The 25931-nt window shown below is 35.7% G+C and overlaps 1 protein-coding gene across 1 annotated transcript in view; it reads left to right on the forward strand.

Moving 5' to 3' along the window:
- Positions 1-25931, forward strand: part of FAF1 (Fas associated factor 1) — a 471948-nt gene that overhangs the window by 365206 nt on the left and 80811 nt on the right. Inside the window, exon 15 of the mRNA XM_032302621.1 lies at positions 2394-2482. Within this exon, the coding sequence (XP_032158512.1) occupies positions 2394-2482 (89 nt within the window). The remainder of the gene's footprint in view (positions 1-2393; positions 2483-25931) is intronic.

Genomic DNA, 25931 nt, shown 5'->3' on the forward strand with positions numbered 1-25931 from the left:
TCCTTCATAAATTTCAACTAAGACATAAAACAACAATGTAATTGGTTTAATATAGAAGTAGATTTGAGAATCCGGTTATGTTCTATTAAGCCAGACATTAAAAACATTTGCAAAAATGTTAAAACAATACTGTTCTTCTCACTAAACTTTTTCCTTTGGAACATAGAACCATTTTTCATAAAAATCTGGTATTTATATCAACATGTAATGGGTTTATTGTTACTTTTAATGAACTGATAAATATGTTTTAAGTATTTCAGCTTCAATTTCTAACACAATAACCCACATAAAACTTATTTGAGAATCTCAGTAATTGTTAACAGTGTAATCAAGTTTTGAAAACAGAAGTTTGAAAACCACTACAGTAGGTTATAAAGAAAAAACTTGTCTGGAACTGTATTAACTGGTACCTTTTCTCTGTCTTGTCCAGTTTGGTAGTGAGTCCTTACCGTTAGCGCTGAAGCATAATTGATAAGCAGTGGCTTAAGCCTGAAAATGAATGGCCAGTATGTAACCACATTTCTAGTACCCTCCATAAGGAATTCATATCCCATGCTCTGAGTGTTAGTCACTACAGTTTGCAAATAAGAAAGGGAAACTCAAAGATTTGCCCAGTATCCAAATCTACGTTGAGGGTACCCCTAAGCTTTTTGCATTTGTTATATCTATTCACAATAACTACCACTGCTTATGTGTACTATATACAGGGGTAGCATTATCTTCATTTTACTGATAAGGGAATTGATTTTTAAGGAGCTATAGTCAGTCACTCACTCACTTATTTATTCATTTACTAAGTGGATCTCTATTAAGCCCTTGTCACATGCTAGGCAGTTTCTAGGTACTAGATCATATAGTTTATAAGTGGCAGAACTAGAATTAGAACTATGACTACAAAACCAGTGGTGCTTTCTCAGTACCATGATATCACACCAAGGTAGTATTTGTTCTCTAGCTCATGTATTGAGAGAGTGGTACTGATGTGACTAAATTTTCTTTGTTGAGGACCACACATGCTCCCTAACATGCTGCCAATGGTCAAAAGAAAAGTTGAGAAACAGACCACTGAAAGACCATGCTAGGGGCACCTGGGTGCTCAGTTTGTTAAGCGTCTGCCTTCAACTCTGGTCATGATCCCAGGCTCCTGGAATTAAGCCCCACATTGGGCTCCCTGCTCAGCAGGAAGCCTGTTATTCCCCCTCCCACTCTTCCTGCTTGTGTTCCCTCTCTCTCTGTGTCTCTCTCTGTCAAATAAATAAATGAAATCTTCTTAAAAAAGGCAGGGGGGTAGGGGGGAGACCATGTTAGTCATACTCCAGAATAACACCAACAAGGATGCTTGCTACTTGTTGACCTATTTCATTAATGGGACAGAAAGACCTCAGGCCCTGGAGAAAGATAGGTTCTTTGTAGTTTTGAAAGAAGAGAAGAATTACTATACCTTTATATATCTCTATAGATGTCTCTGTTGTAGATGTATCCAAAGCAAGCAATAGGAGAGTGCTCTCAGGAAATGGCATATTTCTGCTATATGTTTGTTATGGCCTTGGACAGGGAATAAAATAGTGTTAAAGGAAGTCAAACATTTTAATACTCCCATAAAACTAATATAACATTGTATGGTAACTAACTGGAACTAAAATTAAAACTTAAATAAATACTCATAAAGTTTATAGTATAGTCATTTGAAAGCAGCTGAAAGAGAAAAATACCAGCTGGGCAAAAAAAAGAACTCGTTTTTTTTCAGAAAATGAATTACTATCTGCTTCACCAAAGAATTTTTAATGATAGGAGAAAATTCTAAATAGTGTATTGAGGTGGCAAAGAGAACAGACTTTTAATAAGTTAGACTCACTTGGTTTCAAATTCTCATCCCACCATTTAATCAGCCTGACCTTGATTGCACAGGCTACTCCAACTCTCAAAGCCTCATTTTCCTTCTCTAAAGTCAAAATCCTAATGATACCGTCAAAGAATTGTTGCATGGATTAAGTGGGATAATATATATAAAATGCTAAGCCTAACTACTGGCATATAAACAAATGGTAGTTGTTGCTAGTATTTTTAAGTAGATATGTTTCTTTAACTTTAAAGAACTTTTGATTCTCATTTCTCGAATATTCTTCTTCATAGAGCTGAAACTCTTATTAACAGATGGTTCCTTCAAATCTACTGTATTTGAAATTTCAACTGCCTGTATACTGCTTTACTCTTTCACAGTGAACATACGAAACTTTTCAATGAAAAATGAAAGTATTTTAACTAGATATTAGTGTAGTAGTCTGTCATTTTTATTAGACTGTAGTTGTTCCTTAATGATTAATTCTAGAATGACTTTCCATTTTATAATAACTTTACTAATGTAAAGTTTGGCAATCTCTATGTGTTGCTAGGTAACACAACAGTGGATGAGTTAATGATGAGACTCATGGCTGCAATGGAGATCTTCACTGCCCAACAACAGGAAGATATAAAGGATGAGGTAAGATGAAAGGTTAAGTAGACCTTTAATAGGATTTTGATGAAATAATTTGTCAAATGGAGATGCTTGCCTATGTCATGATGATAAATAAGGATGATGAAGATGCATTTCCAGATTAACCAAGGACTTTTATGCCATTGAGTTTATCATTCAGTCCATTCTTTTCATGACCCCAAGACCCAACAATTTATTTAACTTTATGGACATTTATACTTGCTAGATTTGGAGTGGTGGCAGAAGGTCAATTTGTAGGAAATGAATTCTGAAGCATATTTACAAAAGAAACGGCAGTCTAGGAGATGCTGTGCATCCTCTTACTCTTTTTTAAATATTGAGGTTGATTAGAAATAAACACAATTTACATTTTTGAAGCACTGCAAGAATTAGTAAAAGATCTCCAGAATTCTGAATTTCTGTCTCCTGAATAAATTTCGTTGGTATAGATGGTATGAGTATGGTTACTGAAGTAAAATAATAACAGCAATATTGATCATGACAATAGTAGTCATCATTTACTGAATATTTATGATCTGCTAAGCACTGAGCTAAGCACTTTACATATAGTATCTCATGTAATCCCAAAACAATGCCTGAGGTTGTTTATGAGTTGCACGGAGTTCTGGCAGAAAACACACGGCACTTTCAAACTGGGTTATTTGAGAACAGTTTAATAAGAGAACTGTTTTTAAAGGTAAGGGCAGGGTTTATGGAAGTCACCAATGAATAGTACCAACTCGAGGGCTAAAGGGAACCATTACCACATGTAGGCCTAAAGTCCTCTCCTATCAAGAGGACTGTATCTAATAGAGGGATATACCCAGCACTTGGTGACCTGTTAGGGAGGAAACCAGAAAATAGCTTTACTTTCTTTCCATGATCTTCTGCTAATACTACTTACCTAACCCAACCAGAAGCTGAAAGGCGAGAGAACCTCCCTGGGCAAAAAACTAGGTGGAGCAAGGATACTGAGGGGCAATCCATAGTCTAGCACAGATTGGTACTATTATCTCCACTTTTCAGGTGAGAAAACTGAGAATCAAAAGGGTTAAGTTAATTTACCCAAGATCACACGACTAGTGGGACCTATAATAATCCTAAGTAATTATTAGTGCCTTATCAGTCAAAAAATTTCTGTATTTAGAAAATATCCTGAAGGTAAAATATGAAACACATGTTAGCATTTGTTAATTTGAGATGCTCAGTGCACAGGTATTTCTTAAGTTGTCCTTCTTAATACTTTTAATTGAAAAAAATTTTTCATAGACAAGTAGGTAGAGTTTGATTTCTGAACAATGAAGAAAACCTTCCAGCTATAGTGAGTGTTTTCATTATAATATCCATTAGCTATTGCAAGTGGAAAACATGTAGACAATTTTAATATAAGGTAGAACTATTATATTTTACCTTATTTTCTTGTCTCCTTCTTCTGTTAGACTGTGAGTTTAAGAGCCAGAGTTGTATCATACTCACATTTATAACTGTATCCCCTAACAGTGTACCTAGGACAAAGTAGGTACTCAGTGAATGTTTATTAAATGATTGAATAAATTAGTATATAGAAGAATTCGCATGAAATAATGTTACTTGAAAAAAGAATAATTCTTGATTGCAGTGGTATAAAACCTGATGTATCCATACTAACAAATATGAAAATTTAGAGTGCTGTAATTAGTTTAGAGTTTTACACACATTAGGTTTCTTTTATTGCTGGAAAAATGATGTTTGTAATTTTCCTTAATAGTCAGTGTTTCATTTACTCTAAAGAAAAGGTAATCAGGTATATGGTGGAAAGATGTTTGTCTGTTACTCTATAAATTGACAATGACATTTTGAAATAATGAAGTACTGTACTTACTTAGGAATTTGTAATAATAGGTGTGTTGCCTTTCAAGATTACGTTTATCCTGGAATAGAGGCATTGATTGACAATAATTCACTAAACACATTCTTCAGCCATTTAAATCTTGAGTCTCATTAGTACTAGATTTACAGATTATGCTGTATAATAATATGAATGCACAATATTTGCATGCATATTCCCAGTTCATTCTTTCATCTTAATTTGTGTTCCTCATAATTCATTGGTAAAGAAATTGACTTTAATTCCTTTAATACTGAGCACAAAATTTAATATGAGGGTTACAGGAAAAATCCAAGGCTCCACATTAATTGAAATTTTTATTGAAATTTAACTGCAAGAGGTAAGGATTTCTCTTTGTTTTTAGAGTGTCTTCATGAAAGTTATCATTCTTTTCATAAGTAGAGTTCCTAAGAAAAGCTTTTCTAGGTTCAAAGACTTGTTTTGGACTATGCGTAAAACATAATGGTTGTGGTATCCACTGCATATGTGACAAAAAACGCTGTCCTCATTATTGTGAATTTGCCTTTACTCTTCAAAACAATTTCAAGTAACACTTTATCTTAAGCTTGCAATGAAAATCAAAATCATGAACAGGTTTGGAGGATGACTTCCTAGGCCCGAATTCATATAAAGTTAACTTTGGTTCAGTTGCATCCATCTCTTCAATGATTCCATTGTATTAGTGCAACTAGAGATACCTATGCTATACAGTGTTTTTATTAAATAAAACCAAGCCCAGACTTATTCATACTCTGCATCATTCTTTAACGGCACAGAATGGACTAACCTTTATATCACTAGTTGTTCTATTTCTAATCAGGGAGTAAACATTATAGAGCCTCTTATTTTGGTAGAACTGCCTATAGCTTTATTCACAGACATTTTCATTAGTGGTATTTGGTTTTTTAAGTGTTTACTGAGCCTTTATCAAGTGTATAGCACTGTGTTCAGTCTTGGGGACAGAGGTACTTAGCTACAGTGTCACTTATTGGCAAAGATCACTACATGATAGTAGCCTGTTTGGATTCATTTGGAATTTATTTAGAATTAGAACATTTAGAATCTGTTTTTGCTTACAGCCTGGTTTCAAACAATAGGTACTTTCTAACATGTAAATAGATTTCGTTATTTTCATATGTCCTATTTTCTTTAGCCACTAGTAATCCAGAAACCTCTGATTAATAAGAGTTTATGATACTTAATTCCTAATCTGTTTATTATTCCATTCATTTCTTTGTTCATCCATTCAGCAATTTATTTAGAATCCTCAGTATTGTAGGTGCAAAGATTACTTCTTTCCAGATTTTCTTTCTTTCTGATTTATTCATTCATTTATTTATTCATTCATTCATTCATTCATTTATTTATTTTCAGTGTAACAGAATTCATTGTTTATGCACCACATCCAGTGCTCCATGCAATATGTGCCCTCTCTAATACCCACCACCTGGCTCTCCCAACCTCCCACCCCCCCGCCCCTTCAAAACCCTCAGATTGTTTTTCAGAGTCCACAGTCTCTCATGGTTCATCTCCCCTTCCAATTTCCCTCAACTCCCTTCTCCTCTCCATCTCCCCATGTCCTCCATGTTATTTATTATGCTCCACAAATAAGTGAAACCATATGATAATTGACTCTGCTTGACTTATTTCACTCAGCATAATCTCTTCCAGTCCCGTCCATGTTGCTACAAAAGTTGGGAATTCATCCTTTCTGATGGAGGCATAATACTCCATAGTGTATATGGGCCACATCTTCCTTATCCATTCATCCGTTGAAGGGCATCTTGGTTCTTTCCACAGTTTGGCGACCGTGGCCATTGCTGCTATAAACATTGGGGTACAGATGACCCTTCTTTTCACTACATCTGTATCTTTGGGGTAAATACCCAGTAGTGCAATTGCAGAGCCATAGGGAAGCTCTATTTTTAATTTCTTAAGGAATCTCCACACTGTTCTCCAAAGTGGCTGCACCAGCTTGCATTCCCGCCAACAGTGTATGTAAGAGGGCTCCCCTTTCTCCACATCCTCTCCAACACACATTGTTTCCTGTCTTGCTATTTTGGCCATTCTAACTGGTGTAAGGTGGTTAAAACGCTTCAAAGTATAGTGATAGAGGGAACATTCCTGAACTTCATAAAATCTATCTATGAAAAACCCACAGCAAATATCATCCTCAATGGGAAAAAGCTCACAGCCTTCCTGTTGAGATCAGGAAGATGACAAGGATGCCTACTCTGACCACTCTTATTCAACATAGTATTAGAAGTCCTAGCAACAGCAGTCAGACAACAAAGAGAAATAAAAGGTATCCAAATTGGCAATGAAGAAGTCAAACTCTCTCTCTTCGCAGATGACATGATACTTTATATGGAAAACCCAAAGACTCTACCCCCAAACTACTAGAACTCATACAGCAATTCAGTAATGTGGCAGGATACAAAGTCAATGTACAGAAATCATTGCTTTCTTATACACTAACAATGAAAATACAGAAAGGGAAATTAGAGAATCAATTCCATTTACTATAGCACCATGAACCATAAGATACCTGGGAATAAACCTAAGCAAAGAGGTAAAGGATCTGTACTCGAGGAACTACAGAACACTCATGAAAGAAATTGAAGAAGACACAAAAAGAGGGAAGACCATTCCTTGCTCTTGGATCGGAAGAATAAACATTGTTAAAATGTCTGTATTGCCCAGAGCAAGCTATACCTTTAATGCCGTTCCAATCAAAATTCCACTGGTATATTTCAAAGAGCTGGAGCAAATAATCCTAAAATTTGTATGGAATCAGAAAAGACCCGGAATCACTAAAGAAATGTTGAAAAAGAAAAACAAAACTGGGGGCATCATGTTACCTGATTTCAAGCTTTACTATAAAGCTGTGATTACCAAGACAGCATGGTACTGGCATAAAAACAGACACAGAGACCAGTGGAACAGAGTAGAAAGCCCAGATATGGACCCTCAACTCTATGGGCAAATAATCTTCAACAAAGCAGGAAAAAATATACAGTGGAAAAAAGGCAGTCTCTTCAATAAATGGTGCTGGGAAAATTGGACAGCTCTATGTAGAAGAATGAAACTCGACCATTCTCTTCCACCGTACACAAAGATAAACTTGAAATGGATAAAAGACCTCAATTTGAGACAGGAATTCATCAGAATCCTAGAGGAGAACATAAGCAGTAACCCCTTCCATATCAGCCACAGCAACTTCTTTCAAGATATGTCTCCAAAGGCAAAGGAAACAAAAGTGAAAATGAACTTTTGGGACTTCATCAAGATCAAAAGCTTCTGCACAGCAAAGGAAACAGTCATCAAAACAAAGAGGCAACCCACAGAATGGGAAAAGATATTTGCAAATGACAGTACAGACAAAAGGTTGATATCCAGGATCTATAAAGATCTTCTCAAACTCAACACACAAAAAACAGATAATCGTGTCAAAAAATGGGCAGAAGACATGAACAGACACTTCTCCAATGAAGACATACAAATGGCTATCAGACACATGAAAAAATGTTCCTGATTCATTCTTGTTAGGCTGTATGTTTCAAGGAATTTATCCATTTCTTCTTAAATGATCTAATTTATTTGCATACTGGCATATAATGGTTCATAGTCATCTCTTACAATCCTTTGTGTTTCTTTCTATGAATTGGAACATCTCTTATTTCTGATTTTATTTATGACTCTTCTTCTTTTTCTTGGTCAGTCTAGTTAAAGGCTTTTTAATTTTGTTTATCTTTTTAAAAAAATAAGCTCTTAGTTTCAATGATCTTTTCTTCTTATTGAAATATAATTGATGTGAAATGTATTAGTTTCAGGTATACAGCAATGATTCAATAATTCTATACTATTCAGTGCTCACCATGATAAATGTAGTCACACTGATCTTTTCTATTGTCTTTTAGCCTCCATTTCTTTCTGCTCTGATCTTTATCATTTTTGCTTTTGCTGACTTTGGGCTTGTTCCTTTCCTGGTTCTTTGAGATGTAAAGTTAGATTGTTTGAGATCTTTCTTGTTTCTTGATGTAGGCATTTATCACTATGAGCTTCTTGCTTATAATTGCGTTGGCAGTGTCCCATAAAGTTTGGTACATTGTACTTCCATTTTCATTTGTTGTAAGGTATTTTTTGATTTCTTCTTTAACCTACTGGTTGTTCAGTAGCATGTTGTTTAAGCTCCACTATTTGTGAATATTCCAGTTGTCTTTTTAGTTTCATGCCATTTTGGTTGGAAAAGATGCTTGATATGATTTCAGTCTTCTTAAATTTACTAAGATGTTTTTGTGTGTGCTCTAACATGTGGTTTATTCTGGAAAGTGTTCCATGTGTGCTTGAGACAAATGTGTATTCTGTTGCTTTGGATAAAATGTCCTGTATTATGTTTGTTAAAGTCCATCTGTCCAACCCATCATTTTATTCAGTGTTTCCTCAGTGATTTTCTGTCTGGATGATATATCCTTTGATGAAATTGGGGTATTAAAGTCCCCTACTATTATTATATTGCTGTCTCTTTCTCCCTTTTAGGTCTGTTAATATTTGTTTTCTATATTTAGCTACTCCTATGTTGGATGCATAAATATTTTAAAAAGGATTCTTTATCCAGTGTTTTTTCTCCATAGTTAGTCCTAGTTCACAGAAGATAATAATTTCTCTCATCTTGATTTGTATATTCATTTCATAAATATTTATTGATTTTTCCTATGTACTGGAAACTGTGTAAAGCACAAGTACCACAGCTGTGTACAAGATAGATAGGGCCATTGAAATTACAACACAGCAGTTCCAATATATCATATGAAGTAATCAAGTAGCTAAAGTCTCAGGAGCACCTTGCCAGAGTGAGTTAGACATGCTATGTAGGAACTTGACATAGACAACATAGAAGGGCTTTTACATTCTCCTGGGCAAGCTATGAGGCAGGTAGAACAAGAGAGAATGAAGATAATAACAATAGTCACTCTTCAGGTTCCTGCTACATGCCAGCCATAGGTATTTCTCAGTTTGATTCTTAGACAACCATAATACTTAGCTATTTACCAAGGATTCCAGGCAGTTTGGTATCACAAGCAATTTAATCAATTTTGATAACATTTATTTCACATTTTGAAATGTGAAATAAATTGTGATATCCCTCCAAATCCCATTTGATTCATCATATCTGTTACAATTTATTAGGCTGCTCATGTACAAGAAAGATTGCATTGGATGTTTTGTTCAGACAAGTTCATTTAACTGGGACAGTTTACTTTGGCTTCTGAACTTTTATGTCATTCACATGTTATTGTTAAATTTACATTCATTTTTTCCTTGCTTACATTAGTTATATTCTTAATTCCCCCAAATTGATCATGGCTGAAATGTGGTTCATTGAAGCAAAAAGTCATGGTGAAAATAGTATAATAAATATTGTAAATCAGTATAACATAGTTCATACTAATTCAGCATTAACATAAACATAATTTAGAGAACTCCGGTGCTAGTGTAGAAGATGCCAGGACAGCTGACTCTGATTGTAATGCTTTTATACTAGCTGCTGTAGAAAAGAAAAAAACTTTTTTGATTGAGAGGTGAATATATGGAAGTTGATTGTATAGAGAAACAATCCATTTACCACTAGGGCTACTATTTCTGAGGTTATTCATAAAAGCATGAAGCCTTCAGAGCTTTTGTTTCATTATCAAATAATGACCAGTGACTTATCTTTTTGTTAAATCATAGATTTTTTTTTTCAGAACAAGAGAAAAAGTAATACCACTTTAAAAAAAAAAAAAAAGTCTTATTGTACAAGGTAGAAAAGTGACCAAACCACAGATGAGAAATTGTTTACAAATTGCATTCCTTGAGATAAAAGTGAATTCAAACTCCACTACTGCCAAGAAACTTGTAAACCCATCTGCAAAGTTAACAATAAAAAAAAAATACTCATCAAGACAATAGAATAATTTCCTGGGAAAGTACTTTCTCAGATTATACTGTTGAGTGGCATGCAATGGCAATAGGACAGTTTGTGGAGGAGCAATGACCACATTTTGTATGTTATGCTGCTTTATAGTTAGATTACCACTAAGATATACACAATAAGAATCAGTTCTTGGCATGTTGTTATTTGTATGTATACAAGGTAGAAGTAGTTATCACTGTTCATTCTATTTATCAGTGAGAAATACATTACAAGAGAAGTTTTTAGTTTAATGATTATGTTGCAGAGTTTGAGTTAGACTTAAAAACATGAGCTAGAATTGGTACTATTGGCAAACTATACTTCAAAGGACACCATCCAGAAAGTAAAAGGACAATCCACAAATTGGAAGAAAATCTTTGCAAATCATGTATTTGAGAAAAGGACTTATATTGAGACTATATAAAGAATTCTTACAACTCGGTAATAAAAAGACAAATTACCCCCATTTAAAAATCCACAAAGGATCTGAAAAGACATTTCCCCCTGGGAGATATACAAGTGGCGAATAAGCACATGTAATGATGTTCCACATCATAGTGATCAGGCAAATGCAAATCAAAACCACAATGAGATAATACTACCTCACACAAATTTCAATGGTATCAAAAGATAACAAGTGTTAGTGAAGATATGGAGTAATCTGAACCCTTGTAGACTGCTGGTGGGAGTATAAAATGGAACAGCTGTTTTAGAAAACAGTATGGCAGTTCCTCAAATGATTAAACGTAAGTTACCATATGATCCAGCAGTTTCACTGATCGTCATTTACCTAAAAGAAGTGAAAATACATGTCCATACAAAAATCTGTACATATGGAGCAACTTCTTTCTAGATATGTCTTCTGAAGCAAGGGAAACAAAAGCAAAAATAAACTATTGGGACTTTATTAAAACAAAAAGCTTTTTTTTTTTTTAAGATTTTATTTATTTATTTGACAGACAGAGATCACAAGCAGGCAGAGAGGCAGGCAGAGAGAGAGAAGGAAGCAGGCTCCCCGCTGAGCAGAGAGCCCGATGTGGGGCTCTATCCCAGGACCCTGAGATCATGACCTGAGCCGAAGGCAGAGGCTTTAACCCAATGAGCCACCCAGGCGCCCCAAAACAAAAAGCTTTTGCACAGCAAAGAAAACAATCAACAAAACTAAAAAGCAACTTATGGAATGGAAGAAAATATTTGCAAATGACATATCCAATAAAGGATTAATACCCAAAATATATTTAAAAAACTTATCAAACTCAATACCCCCAAAATGAATAATCCAATTTAAAAATGGACAGAAGACATGAATGTACATTTTTCCAAAGAAGACAAACAGATAGCCAATAGACACATGAGAAGATGCTCATCATCACTGATCATCAGAGAAATACAAATCATCACTACAATGAGATATCACCTCACACCTGTCAGAATGGCTAAAATCAACAACACAAGAAACAACAAAGTGGTGGCAAGGATATGGATAGAGAGGAACCCTCTTACACTGTTGGTAGGAGTGCAAACAGGTGCACCCACTCCGGAAGACAGTATAGAGGTTCCTCAAAAAGTTAAAAATAGAACTACCCTGTAGTCCAGCAATTGCCACTGCTGGGTATTTACCCAAAGAATACAAAAATGCTAATTCAAAGGGATACATGTGCTCATCCATTGATGAATGGATAAAAAAGAGGTGGTAGAACCCATTCTCCCACCCCCCGTCCCCTCTGTAACCCTCAGTTTGTTTCCCAGAGTCCATAGTCTTTCATGGTTCATCTCCCCCTCTGTTTCCCCCACCTCCCTTCATTTTTCCCTTCCTTCTCCTAATGTCCTCTATGCTATTCCTTATGTTCCACATATAAGTGAAACCATATAACTGTCTGTCTCTGCTTGACTTGTTTCACTTAGCATAATCCCCTCTAGTTCCATCCATGTTGATGCAAATGGTGGGTATTCATCCTTTCTGAGTAATATTGGCTGAGTAATATTCCGTTGTATATATGGACCGCATCTTCTTTATCCATTCATCTGTTGAAGGGCATCTCGGCCCTTTCCACAGTTTGGCTAGTGTGGACATTGCTGCTATGAACATTGGGGTGCTTGTGCCCCTTCTTTTCACTCTATCTGTATCTTTGGGGTAAATACCCAGTAGTGCAATTGCTGGCTTATAGGGTAGGTCTCTTTTTAACTTTTTGAAGAACCTCCAGACTGTTTAACAAGGTAGCTGTACCAACTTGCATTCCCACCAACAGTGTAAGAGGGTTCCTTTTTCTCTAACCTCTCCAACTTTTGTTGTTTCCTGCCTTGTTAATTTTTACCATTCTGACTGGTATAAGGTAATATCTCAATGTGGTTTTGATTTGAATTTCCCTGATGGCTAATGATGTTGAACATTTTTTTCATGTGTCTTTTGGTCATTCATATTTCTTCTTTGGAGAAGGGCAGATGGGTTGGCCCAGTGATAAGTATTCAGGAGGGCACATATTGCAAGGAGCACTGGGTGTTGCACACAAACAATGAATCATGGAACTACACCAAAAACTAATGAAGTACTGTATGGTAACTAACGTAACATACTAAAAAAAAAAGAGAGAGAGAGATCAGCTTCCAAAGCCTCTAAATATTCTTCTGGCTTTTAGTTTGTGTTTTAGGATATGAAGATTTCCTGATTCAAGTTAAATTGTTCTGAGATGTACTGTAAAATGTAAATACCATAGCTAACATATTTTAAAAAGGTTTTATTCATTTATCTGAGAGAGAGAGAAAGAGAGCACATGAACCTGGGGGGAGGGGTACCGGGAGAGGGAGAAGGGGACTGCCCACTGAACAGGGAGTCTGACATGGAATTTGGTCCTGGGATCCTGGTATCATAACCTGAAGAGAAAACAGACGCTTAACTGACTGAGCCACCCAGGCACCCCTATATCTAACATTTTATTTTACATTTGTATTCCGTATATAAGTACTCAAGGAAGGGAGTGTGTTTTATTCAACTTTATACATCTCATAGTACCAAGTAGAGAGTTTTGCAAAATAAACATCCACAAAAAAAGAAAGAAAAAAGAAAAAAATGATTATTTACCTCATCATAAGTTTTTGTTTAAGATTTTATTTATTTATTTGACAGAGAGAGACACAGCAAGGGAGGAAACACAAGCAGAGGGAGTGGGAGATGGAGAAGCAGACTTCCTGCCTAGCGGGGAGTCCAATGCAGAGCTCAATACCAGGACCCTGGGATCATGACCTGAGCTTAAGGCAGACACTTAACCGACTGAGCCACCCAGGCACCCCATGGTCAAAGGGTTTAGACATAACTATCTAGTAAATCACTCATTCATATATATTTATACGCTATGTGCTATGTAATGCAATATGCAACCAGGGCTCTTTTAGTGGTTCTAAGAAACAGCATCTTTTAAAAATTCATCAAATGAAATCTTACAGGAAGCCCCAATATAGGAAACATACCTGCAGACACTTGATTGAAATGGGGGATATGGGATCTGGAGCCCCCAGCCTGTCCTTCCCTTAATGATGAGGGAAGCTTATAAAGAACTGCTGAAGAACCTCAGGGCTTAGTGAACAAATCTGAAAACAGATGGCAGGGATATTGGATTCAAATCTGAGTAAAAACTGAGCTCTATAATATATTAACTATAGGTTGTTGATCATGAATCTTCTCTGAACCTCAAATTGCCTACCTATTTAAAATGTGACTAAATATATATACCGGTAAGTGTTGCTGTAAGTGGAGTAATAGGTATAACTACTGCTGTTATCTTGTTTACTGTTTTTTTCATTCACTCAAAAAATTCATTTAGATGTATATAAACAATGGAATATTATTAGCTATAAAATAGAATGGAAATTTGTCATTGCTATGACATGGATGGACCTGGAAGACATTATGCTTAGTGAAGTAAGTGAGAGAAAGACAAATACCCAGAGACAGACAAATCCTGTATGGTCTCACTTATATATGGACTCTATTTAAAGAAAAAAAAGACTACCTGGGTGGCTCAATTGGCTAAGCATCCGATGCTTGATTTCTGGTTAGGTCATGATTTCAGGGTTGTAAGATCAAACCCTGCTTTGGGCTCCACACACATGGAGAGTCTGCTTGAGATTTCCCCCTCTCCATCCCATACATGCTCTATAAATTAATTAATTAATTTTAAAAATCTAAAAAAATCTTTAAAAAAATAAAAAACTCAGAGAACAGATAGACCAGTCATGGCCAGAGGTGTGTGTTGAGGGGTGAAGGAAATAGACGAAGATGGTAAAAGGTACAAATTTCCAGTTATGACAAAGAAATCACAAAATGTGATACACAGTGTGGTAACTGTGGTAACTGAATACCACAGTGTGATATTCAGTAACTGAATACTGTTTTGTATATTTTAATGTTGCTGAGAGAGTAGATCTTAAAAGTTCTCATCACAAGAGAACAAATTGTAACTGTGTATAGTGATTTATTATGATCATTTCACAAATACTGAATTATTGTGTTTATATCTGAAACCAATATAACATTATATGTCAATTACACCTCAATAAAAAAATACTAATTAAAAAAAAAAAAGAGGAATGTGTGTATATATAATGGACTACTATTCAGCCATAAAAAAGAATGATGGGGCCCCTGGGTGGCTCAGTGGGTTAAAGCCTGTGCCTTCGGCTCAGGTCATGATCCCAGGGTCCTGGGATCGAGTCCCACATCGGGCTCTCTGCTCAGCAGGGAGCCTGCTTCCTCCTCTCTCTCTGCCTGCCTCTCTGCCTACCTGTGATCTCTGTCAAATAAATAAATAAAAATCTTTAAAAAAAAAAAAAAAAGAATGAAATCTTGCCATTTGCAACATGAATGGAGCTAGAGAGTATTATGCTATGCAAAGTAAGTCAGTCAGAGAAAGACAAAGAGCATGATTTCATTCACATGTAGAATTTAAGAAATGGAACAAATGAACAAAGGGAAAAAGAGAGAGAAGCAAAGCAAGAAACAGATTCTTAACTACAGAGAACAAACTGATGGTTACCACAGAGGGGATAGGCAGGGGATTGGTTAAATAGGCAATGGGGATTAAGGAGTGCACTTGTTGTGATGGGCGGCAGATGTTGTGTGAATTGTTGAATCACTGTATTGTACACCTGAAACTAATATTACACTATATATTAACTAACTGGAATTTAAATGAAAACATTTTTAAAAATCTATGCATGACCTGGTGATTCACAGACCTGTACCCCTGGGGCTAATAATACATTATATGTTTATTAAAAAAATTTAAAAATTAAAAAAAATCTGTGCATGATTTATAGCAACATTATTCATAATAGCCAAGAGGTGGAAACAACACAAATGTCCATAAAGGAAAAAAGGGGTTAAAAACAAAAAAGTGACATATGCGTACAGTGGAATGTTATTCAGCCATAAAAAGGAATGAAGTTCTGATAGATACTACAATATCTGGCAAATCTTGATAACATTATGCTAAGTGAATTTAGCCAGTCAGGAAAACACACACACACACAATTAGGCAAGGAAAATAAAAGGCATCCAGATTGGAAAGGAGTAAGTGAAATTATCTCTGTTCAAAGATAATATCTTATATGTTGAAAACCCTAAAGATTCCACACAATCCATTTGAGCTGATAAATACATTTGGCAGAGTTACAGGATATAAAAATTAAAAATCAGTCAGTTGTATTTATATACACTAGCCAGGAAGATTTGAAAAAGAAATGTATAAAAAATTACATCAAGAATAACAAAATACTTAGGAGTACATTTAACCAAAGAAGCCCAAGCCTTGTATACTGAAAACTACAAAATATTGCTGAAATAAATTAAGAAAACCCAAATAAATGGGAATACCTTCCCTGTTCATGGGACTGGAAGATTTAATAATGTTTAGATGACATTACTCTCCAATGTTATCCATAGATGCAGTGCAATCCTTATCAAAATCCCAAAGGCATTTTTTTCAGAAATAGAAAACCCATTTTAAAAATTGATATGGAATGTCAAGAAACCCTAAAGAGCCAAAACAATCTTGAGAAAGAAAAACAAAGTTTATGAATTCAAACTTCACAATTTCAAAATTTACCAAAAACCTACAGTATCAAAACAGCATAAAGATAGACATAAAGAGCAATGGAATAGAAAAGGGAGCCAGAAATATACAGCTGGTTTTCAACAAAGGCACCAAAATCATTCATGAGGAAGGAACAGTCTTATCAATAAGTGGTGCTGGAAAAACTGGGTACTCAAATACAAAAGAGTGAAGTTGATCCTTCCTAGCACCATTTACAAACATTAACTCAAAATGGATCAAAGACCTAACTTTAAGACCTAAAACTACAAAACTCTTAGAATACAACACAGAGGAAAATCTTCATGACCTTGGATTTGGCAGTGGTTTCTTAAATAGGACACCAAAAGCACGTAAGATAAGTAATAAACAGGTAAGTTGGGTTTCATAAAAATTAAAAACATATTGGTGTATAGAAATGCAACAGTTTTCTGTACATTGATTTTGTATCTTGTACCTTTACTGAATCCATGTATTCTAGAGTTTTTTGGTGGAGTCTTTTGGGTTTTCTATATGCAGTGTCATGTCTTCTGCAAATAGTGAAAGTTTCATTTATTCCTTGCCAATTTAGATGCCTTTTATTTCTTTTGGTTGTCTGATTGCTGAGGCTAAGGACTTCCAGTACCATGTTAAATAGAAGTGATGAGAGTGGACATCCCTGTTTGTTCCTGACTATAAAGGAAACACTCTCAGTTTTTCCCCATTGAGGATGATATTAGCTGTAGGCTTTTTATATATAGCCTTTATTATGTTGATGTGTGTTCCCTTTCACCCTGCTTAGTTGATTTTTATCATGAATGGATGTTGTGCTTTGTCAAATACTTTTTCTGCATCTGTTAAGAGGTTCTTTTCTTTTATTAATGTGGTGTGTCACATTGATTAATTTGTAAATATTGAACCATCCTTGCAGCCCAGGAGTATCCCACCCCATTATGGCGAATGATTCTTTTAATGTACTGTTGGATTTGATTTTCTAGTATTTTATTGAGAATTTTTGCATCCATGTTCATCAGAGATATTGGCCTATAGTTCTCTTTTTTTTAGTGGAGTCTGTTTGGTTTTGGTATCAGAATAATGCTGGCCCCATAGAATGAGTTTGGAAGTTTTCCTTCCATTTCTGTTTTTTGAAATAGTTTGAGAAGAATAAATATTAAGTCTTCTTTAAATGTTTGGTAGTGGGGGGTGGCGCCTGGGTGGCTCAGTGGGTTAAGCTGCTGCCTTCTGCTCAGGTCATGATCTCAGGGTCCTGGGATTGAGTCCCGAGTCCCGTGGGCTTTCTGCTCAGCAGGGAACCTGCTTCCCTCTCTCTCTTTCTGCCTGCCTGTCTGTCTACTCTGATCTCTCTCTGTCAAATAAATAAATAAAATCTTAAAAAAAAAAAGTTTGGTAGTGGATTTCTCAGTTGGCTCAGACAGGCATCTGCCTTCAACTCAGGTCATGATCCCAGGGTCCTGGGATCGAGCCCTCACTGGGCTCCTTGCTCAACAGGGAGCCTGCTTCTCCTTATCTGCCTGCCACTCTCCCTCTTTGTCTCTTTCTGTGTCAAATAAATAAAATCTTAAATCTGTGTCAAATAAAATCTTAAATAAATAAGTAAATGGATTATGTATGTTTGATAGTGGTGCAGTGGGTTAAGTGTCCAACTCTTGGTTTCAGCTCAGGTGGTGATCTCAGGGTAGTGAGATCAAGCCCTGGGTTGGGCTCTGCACTCATCAGGGAATCTGCTTGGGACTCCTTCTCCCTCAAATCCCTGACACTGCCTGCTCTCTCTCTTTCTCTCAAATGAATAAATATATCTTAAAAAAAAAAAAAAAAGTTTGGTAGAATTCCCCTGTGAAGTCATCAAACCCTGGACTTCTGTTTGTTGGGAGATTTCTGATTACTCATTCACTTTCTTTGCTGGTTATTCGTCTGTTCAAGTTTTCTATCTTCCTGTTTGGTAGTTTATATGTCTCTAGGAATTTATCCTAGGAAAAAACCAGAAAACAGGTTGTCTGGTTTGTTGCCATGTAATTTTTCATAATATTGTCTTATAATTATATTTCTGTGGTGTTGGATATTATTTCTCCTCTCTCATTATCAGTAATAGCCAAATTATGGAAAAAGCCCACATATCCATCAGCTGATGAATAGATCAAGAAGATATGGTATATACACACACACACATAACATACACACACTCTCTGGAATAATATTCAGCCATCAAAAAGAATGAAATCTTGCTAGTGCAACGACATGGATGGAACTAGGGTGTCTTATGCTAAGTGAAATAAGTCAGTCAGAGAAAGACAAATACCATATGATTTCACTCATATATGGAATTTAAGGGAAAAAAAAACAGATGAACATAGAGGAAGAGAAGGAAAAATAAAAGATAGAAACAGAGGGAAGCAAACCATAATAGACTCTTAACTGGAATGACTGGGTGTCTAAGTCAGTTAAGCAACTACCTTTGGCTCAGGTCACGATCCTGGTGTCCAGGGACGGCACCACATCAGGTTCCCTGTTCAGTGGGGAGTCTGCTTCTCTCTCTCTCCCTCTGCCCCTCCCGCCACTTGTATGCTCTCTCTCACACGTGCACTCTAACTCTCTCAAATAATTAAATTAAAAAGTTTTTAAAGAGACTCTTAACTGTAGAGAACAAACTGAGGATTGCTGGAGGGGAGGTGGGCTAAATGGGTGTTGGGCATTAAGGAGGCTACTTGCTATGATGAGTACTGGATGTTATGTGTAAGTGATGAATAACTAAATTCTACTTCCCAAACCAATACTACACTATATTTTAGCTAAGTTGAATTCAAATAAAAACTTGGAAGAAAAAATGATTTCAAAAGGAAAAAAGATGTGAGATATATAACATATATATGTATGTATATACATATATGTAATGGAATACTCAGTCATAAAGAAAGAATGAAAAATTGCCATTTACAATGATGTGGATGGATCTAGAGAGTATTATACTAAGCAAAATAAGTCAGAGAAAGACAAATAACCATATGATTTCACTCATGTAGAATTTAAGAAACAAAACAAATGAGCAAGGGGTGGCAAGGGGAAGAGGCAAACCAAGAAACAGACTCTTAACTATAGAGAACCAACTGATGATTGCTGGAGGGAAAGCAGGCAAGAGGGAATGGGTTAAACAGGTGATGGGGATTAAGGTGGGCACTTATGATGAGCACTGAGTGTTGTATATAAGTGATGAATCACTATACTCTATACTTCAAACTAACATACAATTACACTATATGTTAACTAACTGAAATTTAAATAAAAACTGGAAGAAAAAAATAAAAACTCAAGTGCTTCAAAGGACACTATTGAGAGAGTGAAAAGACAACCCACAGAATGGAAGAAGATACTTGAAAATCATATATAAAAAGGGTTTAATATCCAGAGTATACAAAGAACTCCCACAACTGAAAAACAAAAGGCAAACAACACAATTCAAAAATGGGCAAAGAACTTGAATAGACATTTCTCTGAAGATACTCAAATGGTCAACAAGCACCAAAAAAAAAAGGTGCTCAACATTATTACTCATTAGGGAAATGCAAATCAAACCCACAAGGAGATACCACCTCACATCCACTAGGATGGCTATTATCAAAACATACCAAGGATGTGGAGAAAGTAGAACCCTTGTACATTGCTAATTGGAATGTAAAGTGGTGCAGATGCTGTGCAAAACCGTTTGGAGGTTCCTCAAAAAGCCAAACATAGAATTACCACATTAGCCAGCAATCCACTTCCAGGTGTAAATACCCAAAGAATTGAAAACAGGAACTCAGGCACTTGTTCACAAATGTTCATTGTAGCATTATCCACAGTAACTCAAAGGTGGAAATGCTTACCATCGGATGAATGGATTGAAAAGGTATTCTATCCATACAGAGAATATTGTTCAGTTATAATAAGGACTGAACTACTGATACATACTGCAGCATGGATGAAACTTAAAGACCTTGAAATGAAAAATGCCAGATGCAAAAGGCCAAATATGTATCATTCTACTTATATATTGTTAATAGACCAATTTATATGAACAAGTATGTTAGAACTTACTAGAGACTGGAGTTGTGAGGCAGGTTGGGGAATTACTGCTTAGTGAGTATGGAGTTTCTGTTTGAGGTAGTGAAAAAGTTACGGAAATAGTGTGATGGTTTGCACAACACTGTGAATATATTTAATGCCACTAAATTGTTGGATACTTAATATAGTAAATTGTATATTGTGTATATTTTACCTTAATAATAAAACACTAACAGCATACATGGATGTTCAGTACTTTTGAGCTGAGAAGTGAGAGATTGCTATGGGCTAGCAACATGAGAAGTTCTTAGTTCTTGGGCTCAGTACTTGCTGGAAACTACTGGGAACTGACACAGAGTGGAAAAGATTCCACCCCTGCTTTCATGAGCTTTAATCCTGAGCAGTTTTTTACTCTGTATGAAATTCCAAACTTTTACCTCTTAAGGAAGCAAGGTTGTCAGTCAAAGTACCTTTAAAAAGGTCCATATACACTCCATCAGAAAGGATGAATACCCAACTTTTGTAGCAACATGGACGGGACAGGAAGAGATTATGCTGAGTGAAATAAATCAAGCAGAGAGAGTCAATTATCATATGGTTTCACTTATTTGTGGAACATAACAAATAACACGGAGGACATGGGGAGATGGAGAGGAGAAGGGAGTTGAGGGAAGTTGGAGGGGGAGATGAACATGAGAGACTATGGACTCTGAAAAACAACCTGAGGGTATTGAAGGGGCCGGTGGGGAGGGAAGTTGGGAGAGCCAGGTGGTGGGTATTATGTAGGGCACGCATTGCATAGAGCACTGGGTGTGGTGCAAAAACAATGAATTCTGTTACGCTGAGAAGAAATTTAAAAAAAAAGAAAAGAAAAAGAAAGCAAGAATGGGTTGAGTATCTGCTAGTGCCATAGTATCTATGTTTGGCTTTTTGAGTTAGATACTTCCTGCAAATAATCATTTTTGGTTTTCATGATAACCTTGTGAAATAGTTGTTATTCCCATTTTATTGATGAGAAAACTGAGGCATATAGTACTTACAAACAGTTTACCCAAAGTCACATAACTGTGTCAAAACCAGAGTACATACTTACATGCTTTTCATACATCATGATCCCCTGTAAAGCTGAGTTACATTTACATTAAAGATTTGTAGGATAAATGAGCACTGGGTGAGCACTGAGCGTTATATACAACTAATGAATTGTTGAACACTACATCAGAAACTAATGATGTACTATATGTTGGCTAATTGAACATAATAATAATAAAAGATCTAAAGATTTGTAGGATGAATGAAGTAGTGCTGTTATCAAGATTAGGTGAATCACAGTGGGCTGACCAGAAGAGTAGGTCAGACATTCCTAGATTTCCAAATACCATTTTTGCTTGAGCAGAATAAGAAAGTTTGTCATAACTGTCTACTCTTGTGCATGGAATAATGCTCACTGTTAAAAGTTATATCCACACCCTATTTATTTACATTTGTTGCTCTTAAAGTGCCTGCTGATAGATTTGTTCAGCCATGCTTGACATCTCAGAGTGGAAGTTAATAATTTGTCATATATGAAACTAATGTAAAGGGATTTATGACTCAACATTGGCATTACAATTCAACACACCTGTTCTGAACCAGCCCTTCACATTTTTTCCTTCCTTTGCCTGAGGTAGAGACTTCTTCATGGATTACAGTAACACTTTTTGACAAGCTTAGACTGGGTGGAGCTGCCTTGTAATGATAGAGCACAATTGATGATATCTCAGTAATGCATTCTTTTTTGATTTGGGCTGTCAACATTTATTACTCTAAAGGCACTCATTGTTTAACGGCTGACCCAACCTGTCCACTTTTTGTTTATAGTAGAAGCAGAGTCTGACAAAGTAGGTTTATTTTTCTAGTTACACAATATTAACTAGTTTGGGGGGAAATATATCTAGTTATTGTATTTTCTTTTATGTACAATTGTTTTAAATTTAGTGTTCTCCAAATAAAAATTAAAACCTTCTACTTTTTCTTAAGTGTTCTCAAGTGGCTATTGAGACCTTTCCAAGGTCATAAACCTGACAGGCCTCCAAAGAAAATGTTAACTAAAACTCTCTTAGGACAAATCCTTTAAAAAGACTCAGAAGAAACTTTTCCTGTCTTAAATATCACACTACCCAAATCCTTATCTTTCGAGACAGGCATATTCCTTGTGAATTTTTCTTTCCCACTGAGCAATATATCTAATTACCTGTCATTCCAGCAAACAGGTAATTGCAGTATACTATGAAAACATAACAATGGCAATAAGTACAGGATACAGAGGTGACACAAAGAAGACTTCTTAGAGGAGGAAACATTAATGTCTTAAAGGATGATACATTGATGGTCACCAGGTAAACCACCATTAATTAATTTGGTCCCTAAACCAATGCTTTTTATTAAGGACCTGCTACATGCCCACACTGTGCTAAGCACTAATGGTTGTAAGGATGACACAGTCCTTAAATGTTCAGTGACTTGCAAACAAAGGATTGCAGTATAATGATATAATTCCCATGATGGAGATATATGGAGATTGTTAAATCTGCCTATCAGAGTTAGAAAGGCCTCACTCGGAAAAATTCTTTTAAACTGAAACTTTAAAATTTAGCAACATTATAGCAGGTAGACTTGTGAAGAAGTGTCTTCTAGAAGAAAAAAGGATGCTTTTACAAAAGATGGCTAGTTTGAAAGATTATCTCATCAGCCAAAGGAGACACTTTTTGTAATTAAGATATAATTGAGGACTACTTGGTTAATTAGGCAGAAAGATTCTAATTTCAGATTAGATATTTCAATTCAATGATAACCATATTCATTGCACTTCCTATTAATACTCATCTTTGAAGACCATTTTTACCCTAAAGTATACCAAAGTTAAGGCAAAGAAAAAATGATTCTCCACACTTAGAAAGTTTTGTTACTGTTAGCAGTGTATGTGTGTTTGTGTATATATGTTTCAGTGTCTGGACATATATAGGGAAACATCCTAGAGAAAATTTTAGCAGACTAGAGAAAACTATTTTAATAGAGAATTTGTCTTTGGAATTCTCAGCTATGCAGTGTTGCTTTATTGAAGTCAGTCACTGCTTGTATACTAAAATATTCAACACAGCCTTGCACAGCTTTGGAGACATAGACTAGAGATGCTTATTACACTTGAGTTAGAAGAGAACATTAAGATGCCTGATGGAGAACAATGTGAACTCCTAGTCTTTTGCTGATGGGAATACAAAATGGTTCAGCCACTCCGAAAAAAGTTTGACCTTCCCTCAGAAAGTTGACCATACACTTAACACACAACCAAGCAACCTCGGGCCTAGGTATTAATTCTAGAAAAGTGAAAACTTAGGTTCACACCAAAACTTATACCTGCATGTTCATAAAATCTCTGTTCATAATTGCCAAAGCTGGAAACAATTCAAATGCCCTTCATGATCCTTTCATTCACCTTCAGTGGGTAAATGAATACATATATTGTGTTACATCCATACAGTAGAATACTACTGTACAATAAAAAGGAACAGACTATTGCTATGTACAACAACTTGAATGTATTACATTCAAGTCATTCTTTAAAGGTTACATGCTATATAGTTGCATTGTATGATATTTTTGAAAAGATAAAAGCTATACGAATGGGGAACCAATCAGTGGTTTCTAGGAGTTGGGACTCAGAAGATAATATGACTACAAAGGAAATAGCACCAGGGATTTTTGGGGGGATGAAACTGTTCTGTATCCTATTTTGGTGGTGGTTACATGAATCTATACATGTGTTAAAATATATAGAACTGTATATCAAAAATAATCCATTTTATAGTGTGTTTACTTTAAAAAATAGAATAAAAAGCAAGGAAAATAAACAGCCCATAGCATTATCTATAAAAATGGGCTTCAGCAAAAGTTTATAGTTCTTTTACTGTTTTTTTTTTATTGTATTACTAATGTTATTTGGATGCCTAGGATAATAGCTAACTAACGTTTATTGAATCCCTACTCTTAGACATAGGACCAGGGTCATTTGCATTCCTTCTATAAATTCTTGTTTCAGCACAGGTCATATTCATTGGTATACTATATATACCAATTACTATACCTGTTTTATAGAAAAGGAAATTGGCACAGAGCATTAATTGACTCTCCCAGGCCAGATACAAATTGGGGGTGGGGGGAGAATCTTACTTTATACACAGCAGTTGGGATTGCACTAACTTTACCAATGTAAACTACAGCCATTGGAGTTTTAGTGGGAGTTTAGTGGAGTTTGTTTAGATTACACATATAAGCCGAGCCTTTCTCAAATGATGGTACAGTGGCTGCCAGCATCACCGTTACTTGAAGAGTTTGCTTAAAGTGTACTTCATGATCTCAGGGTCCTGGGATCAAGCCCTGCAGTCAGGCTCCCTGCTCAGTGGGGAGCATGCTTCTCCCTCTGCTGCTCCCTCTGCTTGTGCTCTTTCTCTCCCTCTCTCCCTCTCTCAAGTAAACTTAAAAAAAAAAATCTTAAATAAGATACCTGATATTCATGTTTGGAAAATTAAATAAGATAAAACTCGTAAAGCAGATAGTAGTACCTAGTATTTAGTAAGAAGTATATAAATAAGTGTTATCTATTGCTGTTATTCCTACTTTAGGCTGCGCTGAAAGGAACTTTAGAAATCATTTAATCTTAATTTCGTTCTACTATTGAAGAAATTTAAGTTAATAGAAATTTTCCTAAAATCACTTACAGAATAAGGTGTGGTTATTTTTCCTCTTTTAAAGTTATTTTCTCTTAATTGAAATTAAATATTTCTCATATAATGGGACATCCAGTAGGTATATAAGAGTTGAGGGAAAGATTTTCAACTGATTTGAAATTGTAGCCTTTTTTTTTAATTTTTAATTTTTTTAAGGGATTATTATTTTTTTATTATAATTTTTTATTTTTTATAAACATATATTTTTATCCCCAGGGGTACAGGTCTGTGAATCACCAGGTTTACACACTTCACAGCACTCACCAAAGCACATACCCTCCCCAGTGTCCATAATCCCACCCCCTTCTCCCAACCCCCCTCCCCCCAGCAACCCTCAGTTTGTTTTGTGAGATTAAGAGTCACTTATGGTTTGTCTCCCTCCCAATTCCATCTTGTTTCATTGATTCTTCTTCTACCCACTTAAGCCCCCACGTTGCATCACCACTTCCTCATATCAGGGAGATCATATGATAGTTGTCTTTCTCTGCTTGACTTATTTCGCTAAACATGATACGCTCTAGTTCCATCCATGTTGTCGCAAATGGCAAGATTTCATTTCTTTTGATGGCTGCATAGTATTCCATTGTGTATATATACCACATCTTCTTGTAGCCTTTTTTTTTAAATGACATTTTCCTTTTTTTTAAATTGAGATATAATTGACATACAACATTATGTTAGTTTTAGTTGTAGAACGTAATGATTCAGTGTACCTATATATTGTGAAATGATCACCACAATAAGT

Source organism: Mustela erminea, chromosome 10, assembly GCF_009829155.1.
Source record: "Mustela erminea isolate mMusErm1 chromosome 10, mMusErm1.Pri, whole genome shotgun sequence".
Lineage (NCBI taxonomy): Eukaryota > Metazoa > Chordata > Mammalia > Carnivora > Mustelidae > Mustela > Mustela erminea.